At 47.0% G+C, this 12,841-nt stretch overlaps 6 protein-coding genes across 6 annotated transcripts; 5 read left to right on the top strand and 1 right to left on the bottom strand.

Annotated features, from left to right (window-relative positions):
* Positions 1 to 535: 535 nt before the first annotated feature.
* Positions 536 to 1,270, top strand: BJ212DRAFT_1268077 (uncharacterized protein; the record flags this gene model as incomplete). Its single annotated transcript, XM_041330701.1, has 1 exon — positions 536 to 1,270. A coding segment is annotated over one exon (735 nt), but the record flags the coding sequence as incomplete, so codon positions are not given.
* Positions 1,271 to 1,303: 33 nt separating this feature from the next.
* BJ212DRAFT_1244797 (uncharacterized protein) lies at positions 1,304 to 1,960 on the top strand (the record flags this gene model as incomplete). The annotated part of the gene is made up of 1 exon (XM_041329638.1): positions 1,304 to 1,960. A coding segment is annotated over one exon (657 nt), but the record flags the coding sequence as incomplete, so codon positions are not given.
* On the top strand, positions 1,635 to 2,576 carry BJ212DRAFT_1344475 (uncharacterized protein). The gene is made up of 4 exons (XM_041335266.1): positions 1,635 to 1,765; positions 1,845 to 2,014; positions 2,079 to 2,199; positions 2,272 to 2,576. The coding sequence occupies exons 2-4, from the start codon at positions 1,966 to 1,968 to the stop codon at positions 2,435 to 2,437; spliced, it is 336 nt and encodes a 111-aa protein (XP_041194846.1). The 5' UTR covers positions 1,635 to 1,765; positions 1,845 to 1,965; the 3' UTR covers positions 2,438 to 2,576.
* Positions 2,577 to 2,617: 41 nt separating this feature from the next.
* BJ212DRAFT_1344472 (WD40 repeat-like protein) lies at positions 2,618 to 4,809 on the top strand. The gene is made up of 8 exons (XM_041335265.1): positions 2,618 to 2,704; positions 2,758 to 3,022; positions 3,073 to 3,239; positions 3,296 to 3,339; positions 3,396 to 3,470; positions 3,521 to 3,952; positions 4,002 to 4,196; positions 4,244 to 4,809. Exons 1-8 carry the CDS (start codon positions 2,699 to 2,701, stop codon positions 4,404 to 4,406), a joined length of 1,347 nt encoding a protein of 448 aa, XP_041194845.1. The 5' UTR covers positions 2,618 to 2,698; the 3' UTR covers positions 4,407 to 4,809.
* A 3-nt stretch (positions 4,810 to 4,812) lies between these two features.
* Positions 4,813 to 6,842, top strand: BJ212DRAFT_75556 (uncharacterized protein). The gene has a single exon (XM_041343984.1). The coding sequence runs from the start codon at positions 5,118 to 5,120 to the stop codon at positions 6,513 to 6,515; it is 1,398 nt and encodes a 465-aa protein (XP_041194844.1). The 5' UTR covers positions 4,813 to 5,117; the 3' UTR covers positions 6,516 to 6,842.
* A 339-nt stretch (positions 6,843 to 7,181) lies between these two features.
* BJ212DRAFT_1479276 (uncharacterized protein) lies at positions 7,182 to 10,369 on the bottom strand (the record flags this gene model as incomplete). The annotated part of the gene is made up of 13 exons (XM_041339848.1): positions 7,182 to 7,890; positions 7,943 to 8,034; positions 8,087 to 8,269; positions 8,325 to 8,569; positions 8,618 to 8,638; positions 8,691 to 8,741; positions 8,801 to 8,884; positions 8,942 to 9,063; positions 9,130 to 9,154; positions 9,218 to 9,533; positions 9,575 to 9,647; positions 9,695 to 9,760; positions 9,834 to 10,369. The coding sequence occupies 13 exons, from the start codon at positions 10,367 to 10,369 to the stop codon at positions 7,182 to 7,184; spliced, it is 2,523 nt and encodes an 840-aa protein (XP_041194843.1).
* Between the last annotated feature and the right edge of the window lie 2,472 nt (positions 10,370 to 12,841).

The raw sequence follows: 12,841 nt of genomic DNA, 5'->3' as shown, positions 1-12,841 counted from the left end.
TAGATCACTAGGAGCATGGATAGGCAACAAAATGAATGACTCAACTCCCTGGGAACCAATACTGAATAACATTAATACAGCCTTCAAAAGATGGAACAATGGCCACCCCACACTCAACAGGAAAAGACTGATAGTACAAATGATGGCAGGAGGAATGACACAATTCCTCACGAAAGCACAGGGCATGCCTAAAAGCATTGAGTTGGCATTAATAAAAATGATAAGAAACTTTATATGGAATGATGCACATACCTCACCAATAAACCTGGAACAAATGTACAAAACAAAAGAAGAAGGTGGCATAAATCTGCTAGATATAAAATTGAGAAATGAAGCCATAGAAATAGTATGGGTGAAATCTTACCTAGATCTATCCGAATCCAGACCAACCTGGGCTCTGCTGATGGACCTAATACTAAACAGCATCAGACCATGAACCAACAACAATGAAACTGAAAATACAAACCCCCTACTAACGTCATGGTCCCCCCCAACAAAAGGCAACAAAGTAAGCTCCCTACCACAAGCAGCACAAATGCTCTTAAAAACCACTAGAAAACACAACATTAGTTTTGTGCCAATAAAGATCTCAAAAGACATGAAAAAGAAACTACCAGCATGGAACCACATAGGAACCCCTACTAACACCTACCATAAAACAAAAACCAAGTGCCTAAACGAAATACACACATTAACAAATGTAAAAGATCTCATTAAGATATGCAAAAGACTCACTCACATCAACAATGAAGACCAACATCACCCATGGAAAGACTGCCCCTGCCCAGCATGCCAGAAAGACCACAGAATAGGTTGCAAAGACCCCCACAAGTGCACTCAGACCGCAAACGAAATTCTCCTTAAAATCACCTCAAAATTCAACACAAAAACCAAACCTAAAAAGGACAGACTGACACTCACCCGACGAAGGCTAGAGAAAAACCATCAAGCCCACAAGAACAGACAAGGAGAGATCCTCTTTGACCCAACCACCACCATCCACTCCAACCTTGCAGACAGTTTCAGAATCTTCATGGACCCAGAACATATCTCCCCCACTCCAGCACACAGACTAAGAGCGCCAGCGAGAGGCCTGAATCTATTACAAGGCCATATTACAATTTTCACCGACGGCTCATGTATCAACAACAGGAAAGAAAACTCACAAAGTGGAGGCAGCATCTGGCTTGGAGAGAACCACCCAAAAAACCTTGCCTTCAGAATCCCAGGGAACAAACACTCTAACCAAATAGCTGAAATATCAGCAATCCTTCTGGCACTACAAAGAACAGAGCCATACATACCTATAACATTCATCACCAACTCCAGATATGCCATCAACTGCCTCACAAAACACCTACCAACCTGGGAAGACACTGGCTGGATAGGAGTAGTGAATAGCAAGTTCATAAAAGCAACTGTGTATCAACTGAGGAAAAGATCAGCCCAAACATCATTTGAATGGATAAAAGGCCACAATGGCCAAAATGGAAATGAACAAGCAGATAAACTAGCAAAAGAGGGAGCAAACAAACCCTCAGCAGATGAACTAGACTTGCACATCCCAGACGACTTCAACCTACAAGGAGCGAAACTTTCAGCAATCACACAAGCCCTAGCATATAAAGGTATACAAGAACACATACCGTTTGCCCCAAGGAGAAAAACCACAAGCAATCTAGATGTCACACAATTCACCATACAAGAACTGACCAGACAACTCGAAACTGACACTTCCATATGGACAGGATGCAGACATAAAGACCTGTCAAAGAAAATAAGACAATTCATATATAAAGCCATGCACGGCACACATAGAATAGGCGAATACTGGACAAACATACCAACTTATGAGCACAGAGCACAATGCACCCACTGCAACGCCAACAATGAATCCATGGAACATATCTTAACGGACTGCCCACAAAATGCTAACTCCCTGATCTGGTCCCTGGCCAGATCCACATGGCCCACGAAACATGGAGCTTGGCCCAGGATAAGCCTCGGAATGATACTAGGATGCGGAAACATTAGCCTAACACAACCACAACTAGACAATGAGCAACTACAAGATGTACCGGAAAACTGTCAAAACAAACAGTCCAAGAAAGGCACATCGCGGCTACTGAGAATACTTATCTCTGAATCAGCGCACCTCATCTGGGTGCTGAGATGCGAGAAAACGATAAGCGGCACTGACTGTTCCCCGCAAACAATTACAAAGCGTTGGACGTCAATAATCAACAAACGATTACAAATCGATAGACTTACAGCAAGGAAAATTAATCAAACCCAAACATTCCAAAACTTAGTCACAGCGACCTGGACTGACATAATCACGTCCACAGACCCCCTACCCAAGAACTGGGCCATCGCCCTCGAGGTTTTAGTGGGTATCAAGCAACCCAGGCCCTCTCCGAACGAGGCCCCCAGGTAGCCCAGAGCCCCACACACCCCGCATAACGGGAGTGCGTAAGTGCATTTTCCCTCGGACCGAAGCTTCAAGCTCCGCTATAGCGCGTATCTGTAGAACTAGATTTACTCGGTTGCTACAAATATATATCGCTCGTCCAAAAAAAAAAAAAAAAGCGAAAAAGCCACAAATTCCCACGATCACATTCGAGGCGTCTTCCATGGGTCCAAGCACTTTTAAGTTTTAAGTATTAGTGACTCCAGAATAGTTGTTTGCCCATACACCATGGTGGTGAGCACTATACCAGTCGCATCAAGTAAACTGGTATCATTGAGCCCTTCCAGAAAATATCTGTTCTCCAACATGCTCCTTCAGTACACCTGCCTGCACGTCCTGGAGACCCTACGCCTACCGCCCGCAATCTCGATCCCTTGATGCACCCATTTGCTCGCGCTCGCGAACGAAATCGTGCTTTGAATGCTGCCAAGATGGACAGGTTGTTTGCGAAACCTTTCATAGGGGCTCTCGAGGGGCACATAGACGCGGTCGAGGTGTTGTGCAAAAAGCCTGGGTCATTGAGCGCTGTTGCCAGTGGCAGCTGGGATGGAGGTACGTTGAGAAATCGACTTGGCTGTCCAAAAAAAATTCACTTCCTATAGGCGTAATTTTGCATAATGTTTCCGAGCGCAAACACATCCGCCGAATACAAGGTGCTCATATGGGCAAAGTGTCGGGCCTTTGTTTTGCTCAAGACGACCGGCTACTGAGCTGCGGTGTGGACAGCAAAATCAAACTTTGGGACGCGAGCCCGCAAGATGACATAACAGTCAGTTTCTCAGTTGGTAACAAGTTTTTTGTGTGTATCTATCTCAGTCCATCTAGGAGCAACGCCCGTTGAACGAATATCCTGGCAAATCACCGTTCAAGTACGCTACTCAGACATACTAAGATCTACATCTGATCGACACGTCCCTTCACACAGCTCAATAGATCACCATCGTTCGGATCCACTTTTTGCTACAGCTTCAAACATTGTTCAAATATGGGACGAAACGAAGTGGGTGCTGTCCATCTCTATGATTATGTCTCAGCTGACTTGACAACAAGGAGTGCCGCAATATCTAACTTAACGTTCCCCACGTCCACCGAGACCATCACGTCTGTGCGATTCAATTTGAGTGAAACGAGCGTACTTGGCAGCATTGGCTCAGACCGAACCTTCACTCTCTACGATATTCGCACAGGAAAGGCAGAACGTCGTGTTGTCATGCAAATGAGCTCAAATGCACTGGCATGGTCACCAACTTTTCCAACAAATGTCCTGCTCGCATCCGAGGATCACAATCTTTATACGTTTGATGTCAGGCAACTGAAAACTCCTACTCACATCTACAAAGGACATGTTGCAGCAGTTATGAGCTGTGATTGGAGCCCGACTGGATTGGAATTTGTTAGCGGCGGATGGGACCGGACAGTAAGAATATGGAAGGAGGGTCAGGGCACGGGACCAGAAGTGTATCATACTAAAAGAATGCAGAGGTAAGCCAATGTATCTTCGTTCGTCGGCTTATTCACACTCTACAATAAGGGTCTCATCTTCTATATTCACCGCCGATGCGCGTTTTGTGCTGACGGGCTCCGACGATGGTAATGTACGGATATGGAAAGCCAAAGCATCAGAAAAGCTTGGTATCATCACAGCCCGGGAACGTGCTGCAATCGAATACCGGGATACCTTGAAAGACCGATGGAAGCACGATAACGAAGTTGGCAGGATTCAACGGTAACAATTATTCTGCTCTGTTTGACTCGCACTCACTAGTAGTACAGTAACCGACACTTGCCAAAGCCAGTCTACCAGGCTGCGAAGCTCAAACGCACTATGCTCGATGCACGTGCCGTCAAGGAGGAACGTCGGCGGAAACATACGCGTGCCGGGGAGGGCAAACCAAACGCAGAGCGCAAAAAGGTGGTTATTACGGAGCAGGCTTGATTGCGCGCTCGACGTTAGCCTGTACCTGCTTTATAACATCGTTTCATGACATGCAACAGTGCGATTCCACCGGCACATGCTGCAGAACTAGCGATTTACAAGTGGTTCGTGACAGTCCTTGCAGTACATTTATTAAATTTGCACAGTATCCACCTTGTGCTCAAGTATCCGAGGCTGCCATGGAAGCGGTGCATAATGAATATTAGACCTTGAATTTGGGGGCGCGGGTGAACCTATGGATTCACATAAAGTTGCTGTGGTCGTTTAATTGCCTCGCGGTCAACCATGAGACTCGTGAATTGACGTCGACCAGGTCAAGGCTAAATTGTCAGATTTAATTGTGGGAAGATGATATAAACAGCAGTTGTGAATTCAATATTACATGTGGCTGTTTATCTCGCGGTCTCCTGTTTCCGTACTATATATCATGGTAAATTGGTGATGTCGTCGCATACCAAGAACCTTCAGTCGGCTGCTACATAGCCGTCTTCGAACAAGTACTATTCTATTCTTGGAGTCTCCATGAACACGCAGAAACCCCCTGTCTATGTGCCTGCAGGTTTGGGCCACCTTGGCTCCAACAGTATCAAGGTCCAGACCTCGCATGACGAGTACGCCACTTCTACGTTCCCCCCACATGCAGCCAGTTTCTGACTAGTAGGGTGGAAACTTCATAGGAAACACCGATTTGCCAAAGTTCGCAACCCTCGCATGAGTCGAATTCTTGCTTTTCGTCGTGACCTCCGTCGAACCAATAATAGAGGTTTGCCACCAGAGTTGCTCTTATTAATTTTCGAGCATGTTTACGCAGATAGCGTGCTAAATGGAGAGTGGATTGCGTGTAGCTCGCAGTCTCGCACACAGTTCCCGTTCGCTCCCGCGGCCGTATGCAAGGCCTGGAGAGATGTTCTTGCGTCGGTGCCAAGGTTCTGGACACGTATCATCATCAATCTCGATACCACAAAGCTTTCAGATATCGACACATACCTTCATCTCTCCCGAATGCTTGCTTTCGAAATCACCGTCACGCGAGACCAACGAATCATTTCTCATTCTCGCACAAATAATAATGACGAGAGCGCCCTAACAGCCGCAGTCATGGCGTGGATTGTTCCTCATCTACATCGCTGCAGGTCTTTATGTTTTCAGCTCCTTCGCAGCTCCTCCTTGCCTGCTCTTCGCTATCTGAACGTCCGTGCACCTCTTCTTGAGCGGCTGAAGCTGCAATGTGGGATCGATGATGGCGAGCATCCCCTAGTAGGCAGCGAAGTTCCTGAGCAGTGGTGCTTCTACGCCCCAGCGCTTCGGCATCTCTTTCTCAATGGGCGCAATTTCCGTGACGCTTGCGCCCTTCGCTGGGTCGAACGACTTTCAGGCCTAGAGGACCTATGTATTTCGCGCTATTCCGGTGGCAAACACCGAACAGGAGAGTTACACCTGCACGACGTTTTGCTCGTCATCGACAAACTTCATCGCAGGTTTGGAATACTTCAAAAGCTAACTCTTCAAGATATTTCGTTTGATGGCATCCTCACGCAGCGGGATGGCTACGACATTCAGATCGAAGCTGTGAGCCTGCGGTCCATTAGCCTCTCGACGGTCCGTGCCATCTTCATGTCTAAGACCGGACCAGCTCCACGCCTCGTGCATATCAAGCACGAGCTCTCACCTTCTGTATATCACATTCGCTTGACTCAAGCTGACACCCTCATGCTGGAAGGTTCTTTCTCACGCATGGCTGAGGCTATTAACATCTGGGATGGCAATTGTCTTTCCATCAAATACTGTCCCACCTTCAATGATCACACCATCCGTGACATTTACCGTTCGTGGAATCCAAACAAACTCACGTCTCCAAGCTGGTCTCGACTAGAGATAGAAAATTGCACAGATTTCTCCGCAGATGCGCTTCTGGCCTTGATCGATGCACGCGACGATGCGGTGCAACGAGCGCGGGATAGAGACCCCACATCACAAGCTCCTTTCAACAGCTTGCAGGTTTTACAGGTGCATGGCGGACCCCCCATTTCGCCAGAGGACGCAGAGGCATTCAAAGAGAAGTTGTTCACCTTCGAGTGGCATGAAGCAGCCACAGGTATAACACATTAGCAGAACATAGGTATGCGAGGGTTTCACATGTCTCCGTTGACACACCCTGAGGGCGGGTGTGTCCCTTTTTACTGCAACTCATCTCTCGGGAACTTCACGTTGTTTCGTAGAATGAGCTACTATGTAGGGTATATGGCTAATACTACTTCAGCTTAATTTTCACCAGGGGGAGGCATGACGATAAGTAGGACAATACATATGGGTTGATCTCAATAACAGATTACCACTCAAATTCAATCGTACAAGAGGCTCTGGATACTAATACTGCGTAGCAGTAATCACCCGATGTTACAGTTGACAAATAGCTGTTATATATCACCCTACGGATCTCTTGGATGATGGTACTCGGATGACTGATTTTCAACATCGAGTCGAGTCGATGTTGATGGATACATACTACATGCCAGCGAGGGAACTTGAAGTTTTTTTGCGCCGCTAACTGTAGACAGAGCAAGAGGACACAAATTGGATATGAAGGTGATAAACCTTCGAGTCTGGTACATATAACACTGCCTGCGTATGTAAGATACTTGAAGTCAGAGTGCTTTTAATCAATTGAACAATATCTCCGCACGCCGGGTTCGCATTCTTATCGGCATGTCATACCGCCGTCGATGAGGAGGAGACGCCCGACGTTTTCCTCATAATCTGTCGTGGCCACCAAAATCAAGTCCTAATCTTTGCACCTTCTATGTCCTGACCGTCTTGTAGTGTCCATTTCGCAGGCACCGGCGCATGCCGGAAGGGTTCATTGGTGGCACTTCTAGCGACGATCTTTGGATGTGGAGCTGTGCTCGGCGAAGGCCGGGGGTGATCAACCTCCTCGGGCTCTTCGACGATGTTGTCTGTGTATCTTGCATTCTCCTGTTCTGTATAATATGAACTAGGCAATATTGCGGCGTCCGTATCGTTGGCTACTGCTGCTGTTTGTCCTTCATTCCTGGACGCTACAGAGGCATTGGGCTGGTATGACTGAGTTCGAGGGACAGAGGAGTGAAAGTGATCTTCGTGACCGTCCACGCCTGATATTTCTCGTTGAAAGTTTCGTGAAGTTGAAACATCTGCCTCAACGTTTGCTTGCGAGAGGTGTGTCAATGTGTGAAGGCTGGCTTCTTCAGGGTCAGGTTGAGGCTCGCATCTTTGACCTCTTGTCATCTCCACGAACCCCATGACTCGTTTCCAAGCGTAAGCTGGAAGGGATAATAGCTGCTGGCCAATTGCACGCCACCACCAGCCTTCTCCTTCCCTGATGCGAATGATGCCGTTTAATATCATCGCGAATACGATCAGTGTCACAGCGCCAACTACGGCCCTGGAAGTTGTATCCCCGGCACCGTACCAATTGTTGGAGAATGCCACAAAAAAGAAGATCATTCTAACTTCAAGTCAGGATGTCCGCCTATGACTTTATCATGGTACAGGCTCACCCCCAGATAAATAATGCCTTGGGAACGCTGTAAATTATGGCCAGACTTTCAAGTCCGTGCTTTTTGTCGTGAAGCCTTAATGCGAATGATGCCTGAAATAGCTACAGTGAGAGACATTCCAGTTATGCAACATAAGTTACTGACTGCTTCCAAGGCCGTATTATCTCCAGAAGTTCGTTCATGCCAGACCAAGAAGATACCGAGAATTATACTTCCAAAGCTCGTCACCAAGGACATGTAGCTGGCCATCTGAATGACAGATCTCCCGCCCATATCAACACTGTTGATAGCGAGAAACCCAACATTGGCGTTGAGTAAGACAGTGGCCTACCAATGGCTTGACATTGATTTTACCCAATATAACAATAAAAGGTGGATTTACCAAGAGATTGGAGTCCTGCAGCCGCCCTTTTAATTTTAAACTAAGTGCATTCCACCGTGCCGTGGAAGCAATTTCATCTACAAAAGCCCTATGCAGTTCTTGGACTTGTGTCGCTGGGTCCAAAAAAAGAAGGGGTGAGACCACGACCATCAACAGTGATGGCGTGTATGCCCAACCATGGACTGTCTTGTCAGAGATCAGTCTCACGCAATTCTCCCCGTGAAAGTTGATAAACTGATTGTCACCTAGAAAGTATCAATCACAGCTAGATAGACAAATGAGAGAGCACTGACTGAATAATTTCATGATACGGCCTTAAATGATGATCGACGTCAGGAGGAGCTGAAGTTCAAATTCAAGTCTCACCAATGACAATGGCAGCGTGACATCGTATCTGCTGGTTTTCAGGGGGATGAACTTTAAAAAACTGGATTAGCACAGAAATTCACGAGGAAGTATCAATGTAGCATACGTACCCTTGATTCCGTCTACCACCGAAATGTAGTCCTTGAGTTCGATGACATCACCTAGCGCAGAAGACCGCTTCGATGTCATGTGGTCTGATGGTTACAACCGAGCATATTAGATCAAGATAGAAGGCCTAACAGAGCACTAACCACATGTTGCATGCATCAGTGTATCCTTAACCTCATCGACATGGTCTTGTAAGACTACACACAGGTTAGGGAAGTATTCCCAATGTAGCCTTCGTTGTCCGTTAGTATACTTGTATGTGAACCTATGGTTGTATTAGGAATGGGACGGTGTTGGAAGCAATGTCGTGCGGACCTTTCCTAGAACACACCAGTATTGTGCCTCAATGGCAAGCCCTGGCGATGCGAAACAGGACAAATCATCAGATCCAGATCCACTGACAACTACGATCCACTCACGTATGTGTGAAAGACTCTTGACGCCTTTACAATCGGAGAGCACATCTTCGACATTGGACTCGTGCAACCAAAAGAGGCACCTGCCATTGTGGTTGACAAAATAGTACCAACAAACGGTGGCAGAGCTAGCGGATGCGTCGCTGTTCTTTAGCTCAAGCACAAGGTCCACCTGCGTCATGTCGAGGTCGAGCTTCTCTCGTTTAACGGTGGACTCGAGCCCACTCCACAAGTATTGCATGTAGTATTCGATGCGCCTGAGTATTTGTGTGTCAAAGATATCCACTTCTGTGAATGTTCTCTGCATATAATAGCCATACTAGAAATGCCGGTCTTCAATAATCGATGGATTTTACGCACTTGTTTCTCGTTTAGAAAGTAGCGAGAACCTTCTGGATGAACGAGCGTGGTCCATCCCAGGGGTACAACCGCCCTTGAAAGAGTTGATGTATGAAAGAGGATGGTTTAAGTACGACTTACTTCGGGTCATGCACAGGAAATGTGATTGTCATAGCGGGGACAGTAGTTTGGGTATTGTCGGCGGCCCTTTTGCAACATCAGCTCTAGAGTACAAGCAGGAGAGAAGACTCATGTTCACCTGGGAATGCACCTTTCATACCTCATGACTCCTTTCGCAACCATAGGAAATATTCCTGGGGGGTTATCTTCATGGACCTCGACAATCTCCGAGCCCGGCTTCTCGTCGCTACCGGGCGGAACGATGAGATGAACATGATGACCGGTATCAAGATCTGGTGGTCCATCTTGTAACGCGATGGAACTATGGATGTGTTTCGGGAGATGATAAACATGTCCCTCATGCAGTCGTAATGTAGGTTGTCCACATTGTGACCCAGTCATTGATCGTGTAAGAGATTGACCACTGCCCTGCGAAACAAGACTATGTTTGGAATGAGTCATGCCCGGCGCCAGATGCATCGTGGAGGGCGTGGACGTTGCAGCGACTAGAGAACGAGTATCATTCATGTATATCCCTGATCGTGAACGTGATATTGACAACGGGCCATGGAAGCTTGAAGGATGTGATGGGCCTCGACTGCTGAGCCCCTCTAATGGGTCACTATCGAGGAAAGTCCGACTCGCGTTGCTCCCCGATCTCTCTCCCATCTGCAAGGACTGGTGTGAACTTGACATAGAGCTCCCGTTTATCTCTGCAGTGCTCCCATTCTGTGTTGTTGTATTAGTCTGTGACAAAGGTATCACCGTACCTTTTCGCAGATGTTGTGAGTGTTGTGAATGGATTCTCGAATAAGGACCGTCCGAAGTTGGAGGCAGAACACTCGAACAAATGGGTTCATCCTCTCTTGCGATGTTCCCTTGTGATTGGGGTAGAGCTTCGCTGGAAAAACGGGTCCCAGCAAACAACCTCCGACCACATGCACCGAGCTTTAAATGACCGGAAGCAAATTGGCGGAGTAAAGACAAAAAGAGCGATAATGGACTCGCACAGCGACGTGCAAGCTGTGAAAGCCACTTCTTTAGTGTGTTGAGAAAGTAAACAAGTAATCGTCTTGTCATCATGGCGAGGGCACTAAGGTACCACGGATTCTGGGGAAAAAGAAGGGGGACAATGTGGACACCATCGCGTTAATTATATTTATGATTCCTTAGGATCGGTCTAGCACTAGAATTCCGAGTATGTAGGAGGGTTTATTCTAGGATTTGTGATATCGGGGTGCTAAGAGAATATTGCTAAAGGAGGGTATCTTCTTGGTGTGGATCCTTATTTCTTCCGATGTGAACCTAGTCGTAATGTCTTGTGGATGTTGCGGTCATCCTGCAGAGAGGCTATTGTGCCTAACGAAAATCGGCCAGGAGAGCCTTCTGGCTGTGGTAGTACAGGTTTCCTGCCAGCTCCAGTAAGCGTGGTGAATCCACAGAAGTACTTGGGTCGACATGACCGAATTAGGTTAGAAGGGGTTGGGGCTCCTGATATCAATAGCAACGGCCCTCCGAGTCCGGGTCCTCTGGGTTGCTTTCTTAGAATTTTCGTTCTTCCAGTTTGCGAATGTATTTGTTCCAAATATTCTCTCCTCAACTTCATGCGAGCGTCTGGGCGACACCCAAAGATCTCAAGCTGTCTACGTGCCTTCGAGGCTATGATATCTAGATCATAGACTACTGTGACATACTCTACTCAGTGCAGATGTGTGAGAGCAAAGGTCAGACAGTATTACGTGGGTCATTGCCACAACCGTCTATTGTTGTGCAAAACCTGAATTTGACATTGATAGATGCGTGTTCAATGGATGTCATAACACGTATTGTGTGGAGGACCGTGATTCTTCGTTTCAGGACACGGCTTCCACATCTGACGCGTTCAAGACATCAACGACAACGGACAGATCAGTCGCGTCCACGGTTGTATCTATCATACATGGAGAATTCAATTAACGGGGTCACCGACTGTAGTCCTGGTGGAACTATCTAATTACAGTACAGTGCGGCTCGATGCTGATGGCCGTTCCTCCAAGACACTCATACCCATGTAAATGGGTGGCCAGGCTGCGCACTGTTACTAACTCGAGTGATGTCTTGTAGATGGCAGAGTGTACAATACAACAAAAACGAAATTTGAAGCCAATTGGAAACAGTAAGCAGGCAAGCCCTTTTATCCTTGCCACAATTACAGGGGCTAATTTAGAGTTGCCAGGATCCGTCGAGACTGAGCGCTGAGCTATGCATCTAGGTGAATGGGTATAAACTTATACCACGCTATTGCAGCTTTGCACTCTCCTGAACTCGAATATCAATTTTATCAGTTTAATCATATCTTCAAGAATCGCATGCCACTTCCTGATGCTGAACAAGTCACTACGCTGCGAAGAGTCTAGACATTCAGAAGAACCACTTCCAGTGGTGGCTACTGTCGTGCATCAAACGCGCCAAGTGCTCACCATCGTCTCGCTGCACGATGACGGATATAAACCACGTAGACAAGTCAGAACGTGATAAATTTAGTCATGCATCGTGTCCACTGTTGTGGGGGAAACAGTGTGGCCTCCGTGTCCTTTTCGCCCCGGTTTTTGGGTTGTATTTATCTGGTGTGTTATACGTCGCCCGTCATTCGCCCGGGTGTGGTTGCTGATTATACATCGTGGGGACTGGGTTGTTGTGAATGCTAGTGGTCGTATTAAACTTAACGTGCTCGTGGAAAACTTGAACGTTCAAGATGCAGGTTTGCGTGATTGTAACGAGATAAAATAAAAGATGGGTTTGGGACCATACAGGTGTGCCTATCATGGGATGATGGAACGGACAACAGGTCTCCTCCGATAGGTGGTATCGGTAAGCGTGCCCAGCAGAGTTCAAAGTTGCAGAAATTGCGAATGATATTTTTACCCATAGGGTACGTTCAAAGTGTAATCGTTCGCAATGTTATGCTCGACAAGGTCGTCGAGAGTCCTGCGCGTCTATTTCAGGCAAATGGGTTCTTTTGATCTTGATGTGATACCTCACAACAGCTCACCACGATGTTGTATCAGCTTTATGGGGACTGATGTAACGGTTGCTGTACCTCCTACGCGTTCCGCCATGTACGCCGCTGCACCTCGTCTGAAAACTGTGCTCTTTATATCAACCAGCGGAACACCAGGTGACCAAGAT

This window comes from Suillus subaureus (assembly GCF_016647635.1).
Source record: "Suillus subaureus strain MN1 chromosome Unknown BJ212scaffold_10, whole genome shotgun sequence".
NCBI classification, from domain to species: domain Eukaryota; kingdom Fungi; phylum Basidiomycota; class Agaricomycetes; order Boletales; family Suillaceae; genus Suillus; species Suillus subaureus.
Note: the sequence above shows the minus strand (reverse complement) of the source record. Positions and strands in the feature narration are given on the sequence as shown.

Coding starts and splice junctions, on each gene's coding strand:
- BJ212DRAFT_1344475 (XM_041335266.1), top strand. CDS start 1,966: ATGGCCCACGAAACATGGAGCTTGGCCCAGGATAAGCCTCGGAATGAT. Junction 2,015..2,078: donor GGATAAGCCTCGGAATGATA/CTAGGATGCGGA, acceptor TACAAGATGTAC/CGGAAAACTGTCAAAACAAA. Junction 2,200..2,271: donor AAAACGATAAGCGGCACTGA/CTGTTCCCCGCA, acceptor CGATAGACTTAC/AGCAAGGAAAATTAATCAAA.
- BJ212DRAFT_1344472 (XM_041335265.1), top strand. Junction 3,471..3,520: donor CAAATATGGGACGAAACGAA/GTGGGTGCTGTC, acceptor CTTGACAACAAG/GAGTGCCGCAATATCTAACT. Junction 4,197..4,243: donor GAAGTTGGCAGGATTCAACG/GTAACAATTATT, acceptor CTAGTAGTACAG/TAACCGACACTTGCCAAAGC.
- BJ212DRAFT_75556 (XM_041343984.1), top strand. CDS start 5,118: ATGAGTCGAATTCTTGCTTTTCGTCGTGACCTCCGTCGAACCAATAAT.